Source organism: Talpa occidentalis, unplaced genomic scaffold (genome assembly GCF_014898055.3).
Source record: "Talpa occidentalis isolate TD23 unplaced genomic scaffold, MPIMG_talOcc4v2.1 talOcc4.11, whole genome shotgun sequence".
Classification (NCBI taxonomy): Eukaryota; Metazoa; Chordata; class Mammalia; order Eulipotyphla; family Talpidae; genus Talpa; species Talpa occidentalis.
In genome coordinates, this window is record NW_023601104.1 from 12,749,716 (window position 1) to 12,772,915 (window position 23,200).

The following is a 23,200-nucleotide window of genomic DNA, read 5'->3' on the forward strand; positions in this document are numbered from 1 at the left end:
ATCATTCACGTGTTAGCATCAAATGACTTATATTTAAATTACAGTCATTTTCTCTCTAGTTCATATACAGCTGACCCTTGAACAACCATGAGTGTGAACTGTGCCATACCACTTACACATGAATTTTTCCCCAGCCATACGTTCTGCACTTCAAGCATTCAATCAATCATGGTGTTGGTCAGCTGAATCAGCAGATGCAGAACCAATGTATATACAGGAGGGCTGACTATGAAATTATATGGAGGTTTTCAACTGCAGGGGCACACAGGTGGTGAGTACTGGCACACTGGCACCACTAACCCTCAAGCTGTTCAGTGGTCAACTGGATATAGTTTTGGCTGACAGGATGTACTGATTAAAGTCAACATGGAACAGTAGGTAAAAAACAAAGCCTTAATTGTAACACATACCATAAAAAGTGTTGACCCACTCAACAAAGTTCATAAATTCTTGGACATAAAGCAACCAAGAAAAATCTGCCATAAGATGTGTATTAATACCCCCAAGAAAAAATAAAGGAAAAATAAAAAAATAATAAAGGAAAAAAAAACTTTAAGCATCAGAAAAGAATTTTAGAAAACAAGTGAAATCTAATAAAATTGTAAGGGCCACACCTCTTTTTCTTCCTTAGTTCCAGTTACATAACTACACTGGTCGCTATATGTCAGATTTAGAAATGTATGCTAAGAAAGCAAATTTTAGCAGAAAAGGCCTGGATAAGCAAGAATACATTCCACATTTAACAAACCTAGAAGTTTGTTAAAGTAGAAGTTCTGCTCTGAATATAAATCTTTCTGGTGGAGCAATTGAAGTCAAATTCAGCTGGATTCCCAGACCATTGTTCTATCAAGCTGTTAAGCAGTATCATCAGCATTTTGCCCCTCTATACTAACAAATAGGAAGGCAATACAATGACATCGATAAATTCAGTAACTGCTGGACTATTACCACTCATGGACTCACACAAAGTGGCACTCACCTAACGTTGTTCTTGAGACAATCAAGAATATACTTTAAGCTACCTGTCTCCCAAGACTAACCATAAACTCACATAATCAGAATGTCCAATAAAGCACTGACATTTCTTCTAAATATTTCTGCCAATAAAGAACAATCATGCTGCAAATAATGCTATTAGGAATATACTTGTGCAGACCAAACTTTACCATATATATTCTCTAATTACAAAATCACTGAATTCTAGAGACAAAAGATACCACATCATAATAAAAAACAAGCTTACTTCTAGTGCCATTATTTATTTCCTCATGCTGATCATAAAAATCACATATTCCAAACAATACAATCTTTATTTAAACAGAGAATGGGTACTTCTTACTCTTTGTTTTTCTGCTTCTAACAGAATACAGAGTAAGGAAAATATTAATTCCAGCAAGTCTGATAAATTTTAATTTTGGAAATCTCAGATTTTACCCTACGGGAAATTAAGTCTGTTAACAGCAAACATTTCCAAAACCAAAAAAATGATATTAGAGGGGCCTCCCTAGTGGCATAGGGGTTAAAGTCTCAGCACTATCAAGCTATCGCCAGCTACTACCGCATGAGTTTGATATCCAGCCAGGGAGCTAATCCACATGGCACAGCAGACCTCTCCTGTCTTGCCCGCTTCTCCCCTCAGCAGTGTATTTTAGTAGATCAGCCTGTTCTACTCCCTACTCTGTCTCTGGTGAATCCCTTCACCCCCCCCCATATCTGTGGCCTGCACCCCAGTTTTTATATCCAAAAAATAAAAATAAATCTTTAAAAAGAAAAAACTGATGTTAGAAATACAGAATTATGTATTTCATAGACTGATGATGACTCAATCATTTCAGAATGATAGAACCAGCAAAGAAAAAAATCTGACTTATAAAATATTTACTAAAATTTCTCTTTACATCTCATTTATAAATCCATCTAGAATACATCACAGTCCCTCAGATAAAAAAGCAAGTTCACAAAACAAAATACATATTAGGCTTGATATCAAACTTTTTGAGAATGAATCTAACACAAAAGATATCATAAAATAATGCTTGCCTGATGGGTGCAGAGGGGGGATCCTGACTTTGAGCCTCCTCCTCTCGCTGGGTTTCACAGACACAGCTAAACACAGACAAGGTCTTCGGAGGACTAAGGTAATAAATTAAAGCGATATACCATGTTAGTTTTGAAATGAACAGTACTTGTGGAGATTATCCTTTTAGGCAAAAGGGGGAATGAAGTCCTTTCTCTGCACTCCGTATTTCAAACCACTTTATACCAAAATGCAATTCTTCATACCGATTTCAAATTAGCATAATAAAAAGACACTCAAGGATGATTCATAAGTATGGTTGCTGGATTATAGTAAATATTATAAATCTGCAATTCGCAAAATCCAGAATGCAGGAAGTCTATAGGACAAACAATCAGTTTATTCTACAGATTGCAAAAAGAAAAAAAGAGGGGAAGGTCCCTAATTGAGTAAAAGAGATTTAACTTAGAAGATATATCAATCAGGGGCCTCCCCGGTGGCGCAGCGGTTGAGCGCTGGGTTGCGAAGCTGCCCGCGGCTTCGGCGGCGCCGGTTCGATCCCCAGCTGCTCCCCAGCCACCGGAGGAGGGTCCCACATGGCGCGCAGACCTCTCCTGCCGCCCGCTGCTCCCCTCAGCAGTGTACTTCGGTCCTTCTGCCTGCTCTGCTCCCTGCTCTGGCTCTGGTGAATTCTCTCACCCTCCCGCGCTTCTGACTCTACCCAGTGCATGTATAAACAAAAAACAAACAAACAAATAAAAAATAAATAAATAAAAACATGCCTCTATTTTAAAAAAAGAAGATATATCAATCAAATGTAATGTGTACATCTTGTTTGGATTTTAGTTCAAACAGTTGAAAAAACAGTTATGAGGCAATCAGAGAAATCTGGATATTGAATGTTTGGTGGCATTAAGGAATCTGCAATTTTTTGAACTATGACTGTGGTTAAGTTCAAATCATGAATTCTTATCTTAGAGAGATGGCAATGAAATATATACAGAAAATTACATAATTCGGGCCTCCCCGGTGGCGCAGCGGTTGAGCGCTGGGTTGCGAAGCTGCCCGTGGCCTCTGCAGTGCCGGTTTGATCCCCGGCTGCTCCCCGGCCACCGGAGGAGGGTCCCACATGGCGCACAGACCTCTCCTGCCATGCCTGCTGCTCCCCTCAGCGGTGTATTTCGTCACTCTGCCTGTTCTGTTCCCTACTCTGGCTCTGGTGAATTCTCTCACCCTCCCGTGCTTCTGACTATACCCAGTGCTTGTATGAATAAATAAATAAATCTTTAAAAAAATAAAAAATAGGGCCTCCCAGGTGGCGCAGCGGTTGAGCGCTGGGTTGCGAAGCTGCCCGCGGCCTCTGCAGCACCGGTTCGATCCCCGGCTGCTCCCCGGCCACCGGAGGAGGGTCCCACATGGCGCACAGACCTCTCCTGCCGCCCATTGTACTTCGGTCAGCATTGTACTTCGGTCCTTCTGCCTGCTCTGCTCCCCGCTCTGGCTCTGGTGAATTCTCTCACCCTCCCATGTTTCTGACTGTACCCAGTGCATGCATAAACAAAACAAACAAATAAATAAATAAAACATGCCTCTATTAAAAAAAAAAATCAACTTTAAAAAAAAATTAAAAAAAAAAAGAAAATTACATAATTCTTGAAACGGTGGCAAGGAGAATACCTGAAGTATTGATAAATCAATCAAGACTGGCCATGAGTTGGTAATTTTTGACATGGTTCATTAAAATACTATTCTCTCTACCTGTGTATATGCTTGAAACTCTCCAAATGAACTGTCCGAGAAATAAGATGACAGCAAGTAATGTGAACAGAGTCCAGTTACAGACAACACTTAGAACGGTGTTACTGTATCACCTAAACCCTGAGATCACTTAAAATATTCTAAAAGTTTATTTTAAATGATATTTTATGATGAGCCTAATGACAATGGGGAAAGAATCCAAGGTTTTACGATCTAGATTCTCATATACAATTTTTTTTTTTAATCTTTTCCCCTTATTTTTCCATCCCCACATTCTGCCAAAGGGTTCACCAGCTTCGACAGCACATTCTGTTCTTACAGCCACTTGTACAGACTAATAACAAGTTGTATCTGGTATAACAATTCTGTTAAAGTCAAACAGATCAAGTGTAAATTTCATTTTCTTCTTTTGTAATACAAATTGTATATAATTAAAGAGTCTTCAACTGAGCAAGGACACCAAGGTACTTTATCTTTCAGGTTAAATATGCAAGAGCTCAGAGAAAAATTCATCTCTATAAGATTATAGCTAAATACAAAGTATTCTGACAAGGGTCAGAAACTTGCAACTGGGAGTCAGATTTAGTCCATAGGAATGTCTTATTTGACTTACCAGGCAGAAGTTTTATTTTTAAAATTCCAAATTTCTCTTTTTTTAAAGATTAAACTTTGCCAACAATGTGCATTCTCACATAGTAACCATCAGCTAGAGATGACCGGCGGCAGCTAACCCTCTTTTAAATGGGACACACCTTCAGGTAACCATCATCCTCAACATCTCACACTCTTGCATCTAGCCTGCTTTACTTATTCACCAACTGCTGCTAGTAGTTTCATGCTGGATGACTTGCAAGAAATGATACATTTCTACTCTCACAGCCACCAGATGGCAAAGTTTAACCAGGAAAACCTCAAGATGGGGTCATACTCATTCTCAAAGCATTACAGCATTCATGACAAAGCAAAAATTCCACACCGTAGTTAATTTCAAGCAGAAAAAAATGGCCCAAGGTTGTGACTGAGCAGGGAATCTCAAAAGAAACAAAGTCTAGGGGCCTCCCCTGGTGGCGCAGTGATTGAGCGCTGGGTTGCACAGGTGAGGGTCCCACCAAAAAAAAAAAAAAAAAAAAAAGAAACAAAGTCTAAGGCTACCTCCTGCTAAACCTTCTATTTCCTCACCAAAAGCAACCGCAATCTCAGTCTCATCAACAGAAAAAGAAAAAAGGGCACTCCCAGATGAACAAAAGAGAAAGGGAAACACCTCTAAGTTATCTTTGTTCTAAGTATAGCAAAGGCTTTATTAAACTTAAAGCACTAATAAGAAAGCCTACTTTAAATTCAACACATTGCTGAATCCTTTATGCTGGAGTTATATTTTAAGCATTTTCCTCTCTTGATAAATCATCTTTCCCTCATTACCAGTGGCCTTATATATCAACCTCCTCTAAATAGCAACCAGCTCTGGTTACCTGGCAACAGCCTCAGCAACAGCAGTAGATCCATTTTTTCTTTCACCAATTGTAGGCTCTGAATAAAAACAAAAGCAAGGAGAGAAAGGAAACAGAAACAGAATTTTAATATCACACCTAAAAACCTTTCTAAAAATCTGCTAACTAGTATTTGCAGCAAATAAAAGTGGGTAATTATCAAACATTGAAAGATTTCTTATAATTTAATGGTACAGATTTTTTTCACTTTGACAAATCAATTTTCAGATTTCCTACAGAAGATAATGTAGTTTGCCCCAAAATACAAATGATAAATGACTAAACATTAAAAAATGAAAATGTTTTCTCCTGAATCTCAATTCTCTTCTCATATAAGAAAAAATATTATGTAGTAATACCCCCCAAAATCATAATTTTAGAACAAATTTAAAGTCAATCAAAAAAAAAAAAACTTTAATAAATTATGCAGGAGTCTTCAACTGACACAGAAATTTTCAATAGTGTGCAGTTTTAAGAGCATCCACACATAGAAAGTACTAAAGTTCTTCCCAAAGTGCCTGTAAGAGCATGAGTGGTTCAGTGATAGAATTCTTACCTGCCAAAGTACCTGTTAGGGGCAAATCTTGGAAAAATAATACACATTTTCAAGAATCTGTTGCAAAGAATTAAGGGTGACACTTGAAAGAATTCTGTATTTTCAGCAATGTCACCAATGTCAAGGACTAAAATGAGCTGATTTATCATTCACTCCAACCTTAGAGACAGTAACAAATACTTTAAACATTTCTAAAATATACACAACCCACTATTTGTCTAAACAGTCTATCAAGGAGGCAGCTGCAGTTTAGTGGTTAGAGCCTGGATCTAAAATGGAAACCTGGCTCAGGCTGTGGCAACAGCATTTAGTAGTACAACCTGGGAGTAAACGCCTTCATTTTCTGAATCTATTTCCTCACCTATAAGATAGAGATAAAATAGGACCAACCTTACAGATACGGTTTAAATGAGGAATAAATGAGTACAGCTGTGAGTACAGAGCCCAAAACTGTGTTGTTAGCATTAAGAAAAGTAGTAATGTGTACTGATGTGTGACATTTTAGTTCTATTTAAGATCTTCCCAAATGTAACTTCAAGACTACCAAGTACTCTCTTGATAAGCCCCCATTGGGGGAAACATGTAATACATTAATTGCTCTTGAGGTTCTAGGATTCAAATCAATAAGCACTGAGAATCAGACTAGCACTGTAAACTGGATTTAGACATCCAATTCTTGGAAATACTTAAATTCAGGCTACTACATTTACTGTGTCACGCTAAGGAAGGCATTTGACCTTCCTATGCCTCAGTTTCCTCATCTGTAAAATGAGGATAATAGGATCTACTTCACAGGTTACGAAATTTAAGGAGCTGTACATGTAAAATGTCTGGCATATAAGAAATATTCAAAACTATTAGTTAAAATTACTTTGTTCTTTAAGAATCAAGTGTCTGTCCTATTCAAGTCTACATATACTCTATCCATGATCTTTGAAAGCATCACCACCTAATTCCCTCAGAGGCATGATCTATCAACTCTTTCCCCTATTCCTTTGTTTTTAATCTCCCCACCCAGCTGCCAAGATCTCCTTTTAGTCCATAAACCTGTTAGGTCTCTTTCAGCCTAATAACAAAAAACCTCCTTCAATGCTGTATCACCTTCTAACTTGTCATATTTTCTCACAAACTTCTGAAAACTGGATTATGTTTGCTATTTTCCTCCTCATCACTCCTCCAATCACCTTCAGTATACCTGCCACCCAAACCATTAGACTAAAATAGTTGTTGTTAAAGAGTCAAATAAATCCTAATTGCCAAATCCAGTGTACATTTTTCAGGTGTCTTACTAGATTTCCCAGTGTCTCACGGTGCTTTCTTCCGGAAATTCTCTCGTCCATAGGTTTCCACGGCTTCCTACTCTCCCAATTCTTCTTCTTTGAATGTTCTTCCCTTTACAATCGCTCTCTTTTTTTTTTTTTAAAGACTTCTACCTCTTTTAACTCCATTAAAAAGCATTTACAAACTACCTAGTGGAAAAATTATTAGCTTTGAAATCAGACAGATATCTGATTCAAACTCCAATTCAACCTCTCACCATTTATTGTGAGTCACTGAACTTGAAAACCTCTTAGTTTGTTTTCTCATCAATAAAATGGAAATAAGGATATCAACTTTAAATGAGACAATATAGTAGACATAAAGTTACCTCCCAACCCATCCACTCTGCATATTCGAGTGGTCCCAAGGCTCTCTATCTACTGACTATTCACCTCTCTAATTGACCCCTTCATCTCCATCTCTACTAGCAATGGTTCTGCTTCCTGATGAAAACACTGATTAGGAGTTTGTCAGGCAGGAGAACAGGAAATGCGTAATATAAGATACACAAAGTTTTAAAACGCTCAGCTGACACTTTTGAAAAAGCAATCTGATTCTATTTTTCGCTTGCCTAAAATTCTTCAGCCTTTCAGCTGATATAAAGGCCTTTTGGAATCTGGTCCCTACTCTGTAGCCACACCCCTGTATCCTCTCTCTATACCCACACCAACCAAAATTAATGGGAGAAATAGGCAACACAAATCTACAACATGAATCCACAATTCTAAATTTCTACCTTTTCCTAGATAGACTGTTTCTGAATATGGAAGCCAATTACTTAAACGAGACACAGGTTTAATAAAGAGCAGCAACACAAAGATCATAAATGAAGCATCTTCAATAACATGATAGAGACTGGCCAAAAGATTTAACTCTGAGAATAAGACTATACAAATACATTCATAATTACAAAATAAAAAATCATTATAATTAGAAGAAAGACAATACTTTCCAAATGATCTGGAGCTACTAATTACCCAAGAATGCCATAAAATAAAACTTACTTTCCAGGCTAAATTGCAAAGACTCTTCACTTGTCTCGGTCTCAGGACTAACCAGTTTCATTCTTAGACACAATTTATCATCTGTTTCTGGAGTAGCCCCAGAATCTCCTTTTTCATTCTCAATTACGGGATCATTGGTCTCCACCATGCTTTCAGACATAACATCACTGGCTGCTATGGTGCTTTCTGGATAATTGCTAGTACCTGAAAGAAGGGAGGCAGGAGGACGAAAGATAGAAAACTAAAATACAAACATGAAAAAAAGTCATTTGCCTGTTTGGCTCCATACTCTGCAGGATTGGAGGGGGTTCCTAGGATAGATCCTGTCACAGTAACAACTACACACTAGTATTGACACCTGGTCTTAAGAGGAGCAACAGGATTCAGTTCCACTTCTGCATCTGGACAAAGGATGCTGCATGAGCCCTCAGCCAACCCACATCTGCCAGCATCAGGCATAGGTAGCAGGAGACTCCAGACGGCATGATTGTTACCTCCCAGCACTGACTAGAGAAAACAAACAGGTTAATGTAGAAGACTACTGGCTGCTTCAGGGAAGGAGGATCTAAGTTTTCTTACCCTGTCAAGCAGCAGACTCATTAGCCAAAGTGCTGAATAAAAAGTACTTCTACCCTACCTGCTATACTTCTCTTATAAAACAGTTCTGTATCATTGGTTAGCAATCAGATTCTACTGCCCTGGAATTAATGGGATGCTTATGAAAAGTCTCTTCCATCCTTCCACCTTTTTTTTTACTTTCTTTTCATCACTGGTCAACTCCTCCTGGGAGTTAACTCATGAAATCAACACAGCCTTAGTCTTTTAAAACAAAAATTGACCCTGTTGGGCAGACTCAATTCCTCAGATCTAAAAGAATCACTGGCATGGGTCTCCCTGGTGGCGCAGCAGTTGAGCGCTGGGTTGCAAAGCTGCCCGCGGCCTCTGCGGCGCCGGTTTGATCCCCGGCTGCTCCCCGGCCACCAGAGGAGGGTCCCACATGGCGCGCAGACCTCTCCTGCCGCCCGCTGCTCCCCTCAGCAGTGTACTTCGGTCCTTCTGCTCCCCGCTCTGGCTCTGGTGAATTCTCTCACCCTCCTGCACTTCTGACTGTACCCAGTGCTTGTATAAACAAACAAACAAATAAATGAATGAATAAAATACATGCCTCTTTAAAAAAAAATAAAAATTAAAAAAAATAAAAGAATCACTGGCATGACTCTCAAGATTTTGCTTCAAACATCACTACGTTTACTCACCAATTGGAGTACTGTGTCTTTTGGGCTCCAATTTTAGGTGCCCCATAAGAGGTGGAGTTGCACCTGTCAATGGTGGAATAACATCACCTTCTTTAGGCAAAGTGAAATGAAATGGAGCTTCTGGAAAAAACACACACACACACACACACAAAAAAAAAAAAAAAAAAAACCATGATAAACAAAAAGAAAACCCTAGGAGAAGTATTAAAAAAGCCAAAGTGAGGAGAAATACAAGAAATATTTCAGTTATTATTTCCCTTTGCTCCCAAATTTGCCTCAATCCCAGTCCTCATCAGGCCGCCCAACTTCCCACTATTCTTTCTGCCTTTTTTTTTTACAAAGAGAACTTATACAAAGGAGACAACCAGTGGACAAATAGAGGAATTCCAAAATTTGAAGATCCTGAGGAACATGGGGTCAAAGGAACACTGAAACATCTGAGCTCCAAGTGGAGCTACTGTTCACAAATGTGACACAAATTTGTATAGTTTCAAGTCTAGACAATTTAATCTTCTGCAATGCTAACCCAAGGAATTCATTTATAGCCTTTATAGTTTGTAGGATTCTTCAAAGTCTGACACTAATAATTTACCGTCTACTCAAAGAGATGACACAGGCTCTCATGAGTCAAAGAACTTGAACATATTCATTGGTTCTATTAATAACAAAGAAATCTATGGGTTTCTTGGTTCAGCAGTATTGACCAACATTCACGCTAACCCACAGTAGTAATGTCCATATCTACATCTCTGCACATGATAAACTTTGCATTTATGGGCATCTGAGTGTACACATTTTAGTTATCATTAAATTAATACAAACATAAAACGTCTGTCAAGATGTAAAATTTTTTAACTAGGCCTCAGTTTCAAGCTTTTGCTAATCAGAATTAGCAAAGCGCCAAAATCACATTTTCTGATTTCCTAAATATTTTAATAAAATGACCAAATTTGAAGGAAAAAATTTTGTGCCACTGCTCCTTTTAAAGCTATTAAAGGAAATTTGCAATTATTTTCCTGAAATGGCTCCAAATAGTCTAGCATACCCAATTATTATACCTTGTGAAAATAGTTTGTTTTCCAACACTACCAAACAATTCCAATTCCCAGCAGATACCGTGTATCCTACAAACTTAACTCAATCCTGACATATTTACCTGGAAATTACAACAAGTTAAAGGTTTAGTCCCACAGGTCTGGCCCTACTTTAGTCACCATTCACAAGATCAAGTATTACCTGTGCTTCTGAGCAACTGCCTATCTATCAGAGGTTCCCACAAACTCCTCCCTCAGATATGATCAATTTGCCAGAATCCCTCACAGAACTCAAGAGTTCAGTTTACCAATTCATTATCAAAGATATTGTAAAGGACACAGATGAAGCAGGTACCTGGGGTGAGGTCCAAAAGGGCAGTTCTGACAGCAGGAGTTTCAGTCCTAGTGAAACTGGGTACCCTCAGACTTATTTACCAATCAGGAAGCACATCTAGTTTTCAAAAGTATTTATAAGGCTTTAATCTCCAGCCCCTCCCTTTCCTGTAGTTTGTGGGTGGGGCTGAAAGTTCCAACCGTTTAATCACTTTAACTTTCCAGTGAACTGCCCATCCTGAGCCTAAGGGATCCGGAGGGATTCCTACCCTCATTAGCATAAACTGAAGAGTGATTATTAGAGTTTAAAAACAAAGGTTTTTCTATCACTTAGGAAATTATTAGGTTTTAGGAACTCTGTGCCAGTAACTAGATGAAAACCAAATATTACAGTAGCCACCCCCTCCTTAACCCTGGGGTGAAAAGTTCCAAGACCACCAAAGAATGCCTGAAACCTCAGTACTGAACCCTATATATTATATATACTACTTTCTTCTATACACACATCTATGCTAAAGTCTATAAATTAGGCACAGTATAAGATTAATAACAATAATAATAAAACAATTACAATATACTGTAAGAAAAGTTATGTAAATGTGGTCTCTCAAAAATATCATATTGTACATATATTTTCAGACCTTGGTTGACTGTTGTAACTGAAACTCGAAAGCGAAACCGCCGGTAAAGGGGGACTATTGTATGCCACATTTTTCTTCTTTCATCTTTTCCACTCCATTTCTATCCTTTATTATCTTTAATATCAAGCACTTTGATACTTTTTTCCTTCAAAAATCACAAAACAACAAAAACCATCTCATATCTACATAGAAGAGAAAATGAATTAGTAACCTGAAGGGATGAAAAAGAAAATGATATGGACTTTAGAAATAAAGGAAAAGTACATATACTCAGCTAGAGGAACGCTAAAGTGTGAATGGAGACTCCCAGCATCACACCTAAATGGCAAAGACTTCCACTTCAATTATAGATAAGAGAAATGGGTCAGGTAGATTAAGCATTCCATTCTCTGGCAGTGCCTTAAAAAGCATTTAGGTTATTAAAATACTTAAGAGAAAAATAAACTAAAAACAACGTATCAAAAAGCTTCATATATTCCAAAGAGATATTTTACAGAATTTTCATTTCTGGAACTAATGTAAGAACAACTACTTCCAAACCAATGGGTGACACTACTTATAGCCAACTATGCAGTAATAAAAGGTGGAGTTTGGAACTCCCACCCCTTGACATTCTGAAGAGAAGCTGCTGGAAACCAGGGACAGAGCAGAGCTACGAAGTGGACTTTTGAAAAATGAAGCACAGACAGGTCGCTCTTTTTTTTTTCCTATTTGGTTGGCCTCCAATTGTTCCCTGGTCTCTGTTCACTGGATGCTATCTATGGGTAGGTGTTAGCTGACCATATGCTAGCGGGTAACTTCTCTCTCTTAGCTCTCCCTTTTCTCACTCCGTATGTAAATAATTCCTTTCATATTCTTTTCTTTCTAGTTTCTGTGTTATCTGTTTTTGGATCTTGTCCTATATTCTTAACCATACAAGTGAGACTCACAAACAAGTCATCCTCATTCCCTCCGGGTTCTTCCCAGTAACACAATCACCTGCACTGCTCTGACATCCTCCCTCACATTATGACTGACTACCGAGATCTTTGAAAACGTGTACTGTGAAAATTAATATACAGGAAACCTACTTAAATAAGGTTGACAGGTTAAGGGGAGAGTTCACATCTGTATGCAATCAGAAATTACAAGACCCAAACTGCTTTGCATCTCTGTGGGAGTGATGCATCCCCCCACCCCCACCAGCAGAAAGGAGGAGGAAGGGGTCCTCTGTGCCCAGACGAAGCCCCTCTGAAGGCTTATGATCTGGGCAAGTGCACAACTGTCTCACCATGAGACTGCAGTTCCCAAACTGCGTTTTTATTGCTGTTTCCAAATAAACCTTTTTTGTTGGGGAAATAACTGGTTGCATTGTGTTTGAGAGCAATAATATTAAATCTTTAAGCAGACCTATCTATGAGACAAACCATAATATTATATACAAACATAATGAAAAATTATCTCTGTAACAGGCTTTCCTTTGTATAATGCAAGATATAAAATTTAGCAAAAATTATCAATACCAGTGATCCACCTATACCACTACACCCAAATGGATAACGTGGGTCTTTCATGGGGAGCACTACCACTACTCTTGTCAGATCTTCACTGTCTCATTCCTGGATTACAAAAGCCTAGCAATTACTTTTTCAGCCTGAAATCTACCCCACTCCTTCTGCAACCAAAAGCAACTTTCCTATAAAGTCAGCTCATGGTCAATAACTTCAAGTTTTCCACTTAGTGTTGGATAAATCTGATTTTTCTTGAAACATAAGTTTCCCTTTGTATTTCTTTTTTTTTTTTTCTAAATTTATTTATTTTTTTTTTTATAGAGGCATGTTTTTATTTATTTATTTATTATATTTGTTTGTTTTGTTTATACATGCACTGGGTACAGTCAGAAGCGCGGGAGGGTGAGAGAATTCACCAGAGCCAGAGTGGGGAGCAGAGCAGGCAGAAGGACTGAAGTACACTGCTGAGGGAGCAGCGGGCGGCAGGAGAGGTCTGCGCGCCATGTGGGACCCTCCTCTGGTGGCCGGGGAGCAGCCGGGGATCGAACCGGCGCCGCAGAGGCCGCAGGCAACTTCGCAACCCAGGGCTCAACCGCTGCACCACCGGGGAGGCCCTCCCTTTGTATTTCTGAGATGTTTTTATTATTTCTACAGTGTTTGGTGAACCCCGATGCATCAGCAAATCCTGTGATTTCCTCCCCATGGAATGTTGTGAAATTGCAGAAGAACAAGACTGTAGGTGCTGCTGATCTCAAAGCCTCTGATACAATGGGCCTAGGATTGTCTCTGTCAGGGAACTTCATTAATGGAGTATGTGGCTTGACAGAATGACCCTGCTGGTAGACTCCATCTTGCTCCATTATTCTCCTACATTATTTATCAAATCTTTTCTTGCTTTCCCATATTATCATAGATTACCCTTCTATATGTCTACCTATCATCCCAAAAAGATACAAATGAAACAAAGAAAACTTAATACCTACTGTCAAACCATCTGCGTGGGGAAGTCATCACTTATTAGTAAAGAATTTCAAGAACACATTAGTCCAAAGCAATATTTAAAACCTTTAGTGTCAGGAAGCTCCCTTCTAACTTTGTTACAATCTAAGGCTTATTTTCTCTCCTTTCATTTTCAAAAGAATTGGTCACGTCTTAGCAATTAAGTAAGCCACCTAATTAAAAATATAAGAATTTCTATATTCGGTGACACCATCCATAAACAGTCTACACTAAAAATCTGCCTCTGTCATTAACAGCTAGTGAGAATGATAGCCCATAATGTAAGCCAACGAAGATTACCTCAAAGCACAAAACACAGCTAGCTTTCCTATTATAGAATATGGTCTGTGGACTTAAAAACTTACTGAACTTGTTAAAATTGTTCACGTCATCAACCCATCATAAATTTGCTTTATAATGAACAAATTTCGGCTTCCAAGTACCATCTTTCTAAATTTGCTTTTTTCACATTTCAAGAGGAGGTCTCCAAAGACAGATGTCTGAAGAGTTCTCCAAACTGTTAGCGACAAGTTATCTATAAATGGAGATAGTGATTTTCTCCTTTTCCTATCCTCTCGCCACCCCAACCCATCCCCCTACAGCTTGTATATTTTTCCCAATTAAGCATGTATATTTCAGTCAATAAAGCAATTTAAAAAAACACACACTCACACTCAAAGATGCCCTTTTAACTTTTGCATACAGAAATCTAAAAATAAACCTGGGACTCACCCAATTCATTCTATTCTTCCAGAGTGAACCATTAACTTTTTATTCTTCCTTAAATAAGTCATCCATAAGGGTTAGCAAACAAACAATTACACTTTAAATATAGACTATTTTTTCTGTTCTAGATATGATCTACTGAATCATTTCCTTTACTTTAGACTAATTCTCTATTTGTCAAGGCTTGTCACTTTCTCATCATTTTTTTATTTCTAGCTAAAACTATTTGTTTCTTTACTGTCTTAAACACTTTCTTTAACCACTGTCTCCACTTCTTTAAGAAAATAATTTAGGGCCTCCCCTGGTGGCGCAGCAGTTGAGCCCTGGGCTGCGAAGCTGTCCGCAGCTTCTGCAGCGCCGGTTCGATCCCTGGCCTCTGGTGAGGATCCCACATGGCACGACAGACCTCTCCTGCCATGCCCGCTGCTCCTGTCAGCAGTGTATTTCGTCAGTCTGCCTGCCTGTTCTGTTCCCCGCTCTGGTGAATTCTCTCACCCTCCCACGCTTCTGACTGTACCCTGGTTCTTATATAAATAAATAAATTTTTAAGGAAAAAAAAAAGAATTTAGCAAAATTATTTACTAGTATTTTCAAATAACCTGGTAAATATTAAGAAAATCAGTTTTATTATGGAGGTATCATTTTAAAAAAAAAAAAAAAAAAAAAAGCTGGCCCTCCCAAACAGTGTGAAGTACTCATGGAGAGTACTTTTGTAACAACAGAATATCCCAGTGTTTTAGAAGTTTCTTTTGCAATATAATTCTTAAGAAAATTAAAAATATTCCTTTGTCACCATATTAAAACAGTCTACATGTCCTATAGCTGCATTAGCCAAGGTCAATAACAGTACTTAGAAGTAATGAAATAACAAAAATATTCAATAACACAGAATATTAGGTCATTCAAATAGTTATTTACCATAACTCAGAGAAGCTATATTATACAGTTTTAGAAAAAGAATGAGGAATCAGGAGCCCTAGGCTCTAGTACCACCTCAGTCTTTAAACACGTAACTTGAGGAAGACTGATCCCAACAACCTTTAACCTTCTTTTTAGCTCTAACATTTCTTGCTCTAAAGAGGGGGAGAAAATTCCTGAGTATAAAGCCTTATGAATAATGGCAATTTTGAGAGTTAAAAAAAAAAGTACTAGTTATAATCACACCTGGAGAAGAGGTAAGTACTGGCACTATTCCAAGCACAGCAAAAAGATGATCCATACTAAAGACATGATGTTACCCAAATACTGCTTCTCATTTCCATATCGCTTAGATGCTTGTTTTCTTAAGGTTATAATTTCTTTTTGAAGTTTTCTTTTTTAATTACACTAAATCTGGGAAGTCAGAAAATTTGACCTCTGTTCAGCTAAAGTCATATGTGATGGTATACAAATACAATATATATTCTCATTCTAAACTTCGTAAAATAGAAAACACAAACTAATCTCTTCTACATTAAGGTTTAAGATGTATATATGTTGAATCAAATTTAAAAACGTAATACTCAAATAGGAAAACAACTAATAACACATAATCATTAACAGAGCTCTGAATGTGATTTTATTGTGTAGGGTAATCAAAATACAGCCTTGTACATTAAGGTAACAGTCAGAATTAAAAACCAGAGAGCAAGGTTAGGACCAAAGGAGAAAACACCCAATTGGCACATATTCTAAAGAATTTTAAAATATATTATTCCTGAGTTGTAAAGCTGATAAAACTCAAATGATTACTGACTCCACAAATAATTACAGCTACAAAAGAAAAATAAAACCCCAATGTTTTAATTCTCCAATTACTTTTGGCTGTTCATAAACATAAGCCCAAGTTAATTTTCAGCCCTGACATAAGCATGCATGTCTACCATTCAACATTACAGGTACACAATTTATAATCATACTCACCACTAGAGCTTTCACAGAAGCTTTGTGAGGCCTGTGCAGAAACCTTCTCCAGTTGCTGGGCCTCGCCACCTGAGCCCAGCTGATTTGCATTATCCATTTTTGAGTCCTCTGTTAGTGAATTAGCTGTTTTCTCTTGAGGGTGGGTCTGCTGCATTTCCTGATTGGATCTCAAAGCATCATCTGTTCTCACTAAAGTCAAGGGAGGCTGTGGAGAGCCTGCCTCTACTGGTTCCTTCTCTGCAGTCACTGATTTCAGGTCTCCTTCATATTCTGCACTCTTTTCTTCCCGGGTATCTGCTCTATTCTCAGCACATGGTTCTATTTCTGGAGCATCATCCTCCCACAACTGGGAATCCGAGCATTTCTCCACTCCCTCCAAAGGTTCAGAAGAAACATCAACTCTGGGAGATGGTTCCTTCACATCTACGATGACAACACTAGAGTCCTCGGAAGTAGCTTCTTCCCAAGCTTCCTGATCTTTATGTTCTAATTCTTGGTCGAGTACTGGAAGTTTTTGGGGGGAATCAATACTAATCACACTGGTTTCAACTTCCATTGCCTCCTGGCATTCTTGTTTTGGGATTTCCTTCGAAAGACACAATCCTTGGGATTGCGTTTCAGTCAGAGAAAGGTGCAACGGGACACTCTCCATATTTTCTTCTTTGGATTCCTCTCCTTGACTTTCACAAGGAGTCTCAGGGATTTCTTCCACATCAGACCCTGTAGACCCCTCTTCTGGATGATGTTCCTTAATTTCCATAGCTTCCTCCTGATCTAACATACTAGAGAGTGCTTCAGACCTAGTAGCTGGAGAAGGAACTGCCTGACTCCCTGAATCACAGGTGAGATCAATACAAACATCTTCTACCACAGTCTCTTCTCTGTCTTTGCAACCAGCAGCTAAAATACTACTGTCATCTCTGGTTTCTGTGTCATCTCCCTTTGTTTTCTCATCATTATGACTCAGTTCTACTTGGCCATCTTGTGCTGGATTCATTAGGATGTTATTTTCAGGAACAAGTTTAGAATTGAGAACAGGAGACATGGGTTCAGTATCTTCAATCTGTGTGTTTTCTCCATCTTCATCAATCCTCTGAGAACTCAAATTCTCTATCTTTGGGGACTGACTATACTCACTTACAGAAAGCATCAACTTACAAGAATCCCCTGTCAAAGACAGCCCAAGATCCTCAGAATTCTTTGGTTCAGTCTCTGAAATTTTTGAACACTCAACAGTCAGAGATGAACTATGCAAGTCTCCACTTTTTTTCCCATCATTTGAGCGTTCTTCTAAGCTGGGTGATGGAATGAAAATGTCCTAAGAACAAAAAGAATTATATCATCATTTGTACATAATCATATGTCTTTTATAACTAATCTTTGGATTCATATATTTCTCAATCAATTATTCAATAATTAAACTCCAGGCCTACAGTCTTAACAAATACAAAGCTCATAATCACTGGTCTTGTTATCATACAAGTCTTCTTTGTTTAACATTTGTCTTCTGAATCACTTATAAGAATAAGCATAATCCAAACAAAAACTTTTAAGTATAAACTTAGCCTGTTAAGGATAGGTAAACAACTTAAAATTAACCAAGCTTATAAAATCATGCCATATATATGATGAGCCTTCAATTACATAGGAATCTTTTGAACATATGCCTAACACAGCCCACTTCAGTTCTCACAAAGTGGATATATATACTTATTTTACTTCCCACTCTTTCAAAATATGCTAGCATTCATAAAAGCAAAAGTTAAAATCAAAGTTTATATCATTAGTCAGCAGATATCACTACAAGGCAACAAGATGGCTGAAGTTATGAAACTACAACAACTCATATATTGCTGGGGGAAATGCAAAAGGTACAGCCATTTTGGAAAACATTATGACAGTATCTTATACAGTTAAAACATACATTACCATATGGCCAGAAATTCTACTTGTAGGTATTAACCCAAAAGAAAATGATATAGCCACACAAAGATGTGTTTGCAAATGTTCACACCAATATTTATAAAAGTCAAAATGAAATAACCCAAATGTTTGACAACAAAAAATGGATATCCATATTATGGTATACTACTCATTAATGAAAAGAAATAAAAATACATGCAACAGTGTGAATGACTAAAAAAAAGCTTCAGTGAAAGAACTCAAACACAAAAGATACTCCGATTGCAATTAAATCCAATTACATGAAATTCTCAAAAAAACAAAACTATAGTGGGGGCCTCCCTGGTGGTGCAGGAGTTACAGTCTCAGTGCTGTTAAGCTATCACCAGCCACTGCAGCAACAGTTTGACCCCTGGCCAGGAAGCTACCCACCTGACACAGCAGACCTCTCCTGTCTAGCCCGCCGCTCCCCTCAACAGTGTATTTCAGTCAGCCTGCCTGTTCTGCTCCCCACTCTGTCTCTGGTGAATCCTCTCGCCCCCTGCACCTCTAGCTTATACTCCAGTTCTTGTATACATTAATAAATATTTTTTAAAAATTTTTTTAGAACTGGGCCTCCCCGGTGGCGCAGCAGTTGAGCGCTGGATTGCGAAGCTGCCCGCAGCCTCTGCAGCGCCAGTTTGATCCCCAGCCACCGGGCGAGGGTCCCACATGGCGCACAAACCTCTCCTGCCACCTGCTTCTCCCCTCAGCAGTGTACTTCATCACTCTGCCTGTTCTACTCTCCACTCTGGCTCTGGTGAATTCTCTCACCTTCCCGTGCCTCTAACTGTACACAGTGCTTGTGTAAATAAATAAATAAATCTTTAAAAAAAATTTTTTTTTAAACTATACTGTAGACAAATACTAAAAAAATGGAAAAATACTCAGATTACACATTAAATAGAAAAAGTTTCTACTTTTACTGTAATTTTTATATATCTTTATTATACTGTCATGTATGTTAATAAACATACCATCAAAAAGTCAGGAGATAGGGTAACTAATGATCTTATATTCACTTACCTACATTATACATCTTCTAAAAGTATACTTTTTTATTGTTGCAAAAAAATAAGTCATCTTACAAAGGTTCAGAGATAATACATCACTAATAAAACTATAAATTCCTTCTTTAAGGGAAAGGAATATATAACAAAATACTATGTAACACATAACATAAAAATAATCACTTTTAAATGAACATTTACAATGTCATACAATCATCACAATCTAATCTGAAAAAGTTTTATCACTCCTAAAGAAAATCCCATGTCCCTTAAGCAGCTGTCTTCATTTATGAATACCTTTTATGTGTTATCAAAATAAATACAGATGTAATGATTTTGTTAATCACCCTATTAACAAGCTATATTTCTAAAGATTGCTTGGATCTACCCTCCAAGTGTTAGGCTCTACTCACACTGTTGAAGCTCTCTAGAGACTTAATCAGAATACCTGAAATAAGTGATAAAAATTACCTCAATCACCAAACAACTATGAACCAGAGACACTCTTTGGGGGGGCAGGGCTTGGGGTCAAAATCGGGGTTGCAATTGTATGGGGAATATAAAAATTAAAAAAAAAAAAGAATGACAGAATTAAAATATTTTAATAAAAGAAAAAAAAACTACCTCAAGACCTGGATAAAGACTGATTGAATCCTCTCACCCCCCACACCTCTGGCCTGTACCCCAGTTCTTGTATGCATAAATAAATAGATCTTAAAAAAAAAAAGTATTAGAAAAGTATTAAATACCAATGCATGTCACTACTCTCCCCAGCTCCCACATTCTGATAAAAAGGCAATTAAATATACAATGAAAGAAAAAAAAAGTCATAAAATTACTTTTATTTCAATTTTCTCTTAATTATCAACTTATAAATTTTACATCTTTAGAACATGAAAATTCAGTTGATTTGACTCCAGTAACCAAATTACAAAATAAACAGATATATTTACAAAATAAATATACCTTAGTCATTAAGAAGGACATATAAAAAGTTGGACACATAATGAAGAGTATAGAACTTCCCAATAAAAATTGTAGGTTTAGGGCCTCCCAGGTGGCGCAGGTGGTTGAGTGCCGCACTGTGAAGCTGTCCACAGCCTCTGAAGCGCAGGTTTGATCCCAGTCGGCTGTGGAGAAACCCACAAGGCGCAGCAGACCTCTCGTGTCTTGCCCCCTGCTCCCCTCAGCAGTGTATTTTGTCAGTCTGCCTGATCTGTTCCCCACTCTGTCTCTGGTGAATCTTCTCACCCTCCTGCACATCTGGCCTGTACCCCGGTTCTTGTATAAATAAATCTTAAAAAAATAATGCAAATTAAAAAAATAAAATAAAAAGTGTAGGTTTAACAAACACACTTATTAACTCTTTTAGAAAATCCTGCCAAGCAATGGTAAAGTAATTTTCTTAAGCATGTATTTTCAAAAAAATAAAAAAAAAAACTGCAACAAACTTTTGAAAGAGTGGTCATCTATTTAGCAGACTTAAAAAAAAGCAATGGAGAAAGCCAAGAAGCAATCCAAATTATACCATAGAACCACCATCTCCCAAAAAAGATTCAGGATTTGGCAGCAGAGTCAGGTATTTGGAAGTCATGGTGAGGGTGGGGCTATAAATAGAAAGGCCGGTTAGAAACTTATTGAGCAGCTCAATTTCCAGCTCTCCCTCACCTTCTCTGCCCTGAAAAGAGTAAAATAGTGTGTCCTAAACTGGCAGACAAGAGGCACAGAAAAGTAGCATAATGAAAACAGGGAGGTTAAATGAAAATTTACATATTGAATGGAATCTGCATCTGCCTCCCAATACCCCCAGTCATCTTTCATCAACAGACTTTCTAGAACAATGACAGTCAACAGACAGGGGACTATTTGGGGGGGAAACTGACCAAACCAAGACACATGAAGACACTGACATTAGGAGAGTCCTTACAAAACGGCCAACCAGATAACACTACACTGAATCCTAGAAACACAAGCACTAGCTCAGAACTTCTAATCAGTTTTCTGGTATTTCACTCTTAAAGCAGACAACCAAGGATTATCAGACACCGAAGAGAGCCTCTCATTTGTCAACAACAAGAAAAATAAAACTAAAATCTATCTGAATAAAGAAAGTCTGTTCTAGGGAGGAGAAAACTTAATGAAAAAACTATTATTATCTTCAAAGAAATAAAACACATCCACAAAATGAGTAAAAATGCTATTTTCTTCTAAAAAGGGAGTGGGGAGAGAACATTCAGAGAAAAAATAGTTTAGAAATTAGAAACCCGGCTCCCTGGTGGGGCAAAGGGTTAAGCACAGCACTGTGAAGCTATCCACAGTCCTGCAGCACGAGTTCAATCCCCAGCCAGGGAGCTACCCACATGGCACAGCAGACCTCACCTGTCTTGCCCGCTGCTCCCCTCAGCCATGTATTTCACTCAATCCACTGCTCTGCTCCCCACTCTGTCTCTGGTGAATCCTCCCACGCCCTCTCCCCCAGCACCTCTGGCCTTACCCCAATTCTTGTATGAATATTAAAAAAAAAAAAAAAAAAGAGGGCCTCCCCTAGTGGCCCAGACGGTTGAGCACCCCGCTGTGAAGCTGTCCAAAGATTCTGCATCGCTGGTTCCATCCCTGCCGGCTGGTGAGGGTCCCACATGGAGCTGCAGACCTCTCCTGTAGCGCCCGCTGCTCCCCTCAGCAGTGTATTTCGTCAGTCTGCCTGTTTTGTTCCCTGCTCTGTCTCTGATGAATCCTCTCACACCTCCCCACCCCCAACCCCGCCTCTGGCATGTATTCCAGTTCTTGTATAAATAAACAAATCTTTAAAAAAAAAAAGTTATAAACCCAAGAGTAGAAAGTAAGACCTCAGAAAAGGGTTAAAAGATGACTGAACTTGGCAATTGCATACTTAGGTATATATGAAAAAATACATATCTACACAAAAACCTGTGCACCAATGTACACAGCATTGTTCACAATAGCCAAAAAGGGAAACACCACAAACATCTGATAGAGAATGGACTAGAATGTGGTATCTACATAGAAGGTAACAGTGTTCAGAATAAAGGAATTAAGTTCTGATACATGCTACAATATAAATGAACTGTGAAAACACTGCCAAATGAAAGAAAATTATCACAAAAGACTATATATTATACAATTTCATTCATATGAAATGCCCAGAATAGTTAAATACATCTATAGAAACAGAAAATGAATTTGCGGTTGACTAAGGTTGGGGGTGACTGCTAATGGTCAAAGGGCTTAGGAGGGTTGAAGGCTGCAGAAAAAAAAAAAAAATGTTCAAAATTAGACAGTGAGAAAATGTACAAATTTGTAAATGTATTAAAAGTCATTGGATTGGGTCTCCCTGGTGGCGCAAGAGGTTAAGAAGCAACCTATGAAGCTAACCGCAGCCTCTGCAGCATGAGTTCGATCCTCGGCCAGGGAGCTACCCACATGGTGCAGCAGACCTCTCCTATCTCGCCCACTCCTCCCCTCAGCAGTGTATTTCTGTCAGTCTGCCTGTTCTGCTCCCCACTCTGTCTCTCTGGTGAATCCTCTCACCGCCCCCACACCTCGGACCTGTACCCCAGAGTTCTTGTATGCATAAATAAATATTTAAAAAAAGAATTTATGGGAGAAGTACAAACAAGAGATGAGGATGATCCCTGACTGACCGAAGCCCATGTGCACCTGCCTCCCCGTGTCTAGCACCAGAGAAAGGTGAAGAAGATGTCAAAG

General features: G+C 38.4%; 1 protein-coding gene across 6 annotated transcripts in view; it reads right to left on the minus strand.

The window, feature by feature from the left end:
• Positions 1-23,200, minus strand: part of TP53BP1 (tumor protein p53 binding protein 1) — a 115,370-nt gene that overhangs the window by 28,500 nt on the left and 63,670 nt on the right. For 5 of the 6 annotated variants that reach the window (XM_054701055.1, XM_054701054.1, XM_037502343.2 and 2 more), the window contains 5 exons: positions 16,524-17,841; positions 9,399-9,518; positions 8,143-8,346; positions 5,245-5,302; positions 2,041-2,133 (listed from right to left, as the gene is read on the minus strand). In XM_054701055.1, coding sequence (XP_054557030.1) covers positions 2,041-2,133; positions 5,245-5,302; positions 8,143-8,346; positions 9,399-9,518; positions 16,524-17,841 — 1,793 coding nt within the window. The remainder of the gene's footprint in view (positions 1-2,040; positions 2,134-5,244; positions 5,303-8,142; positions 8,347-9,398; positions 9,519-16,523; positions 17,842-23,200) is intronic. The other variant, XM_054701048.1, reaches the window with a different exon arrangement.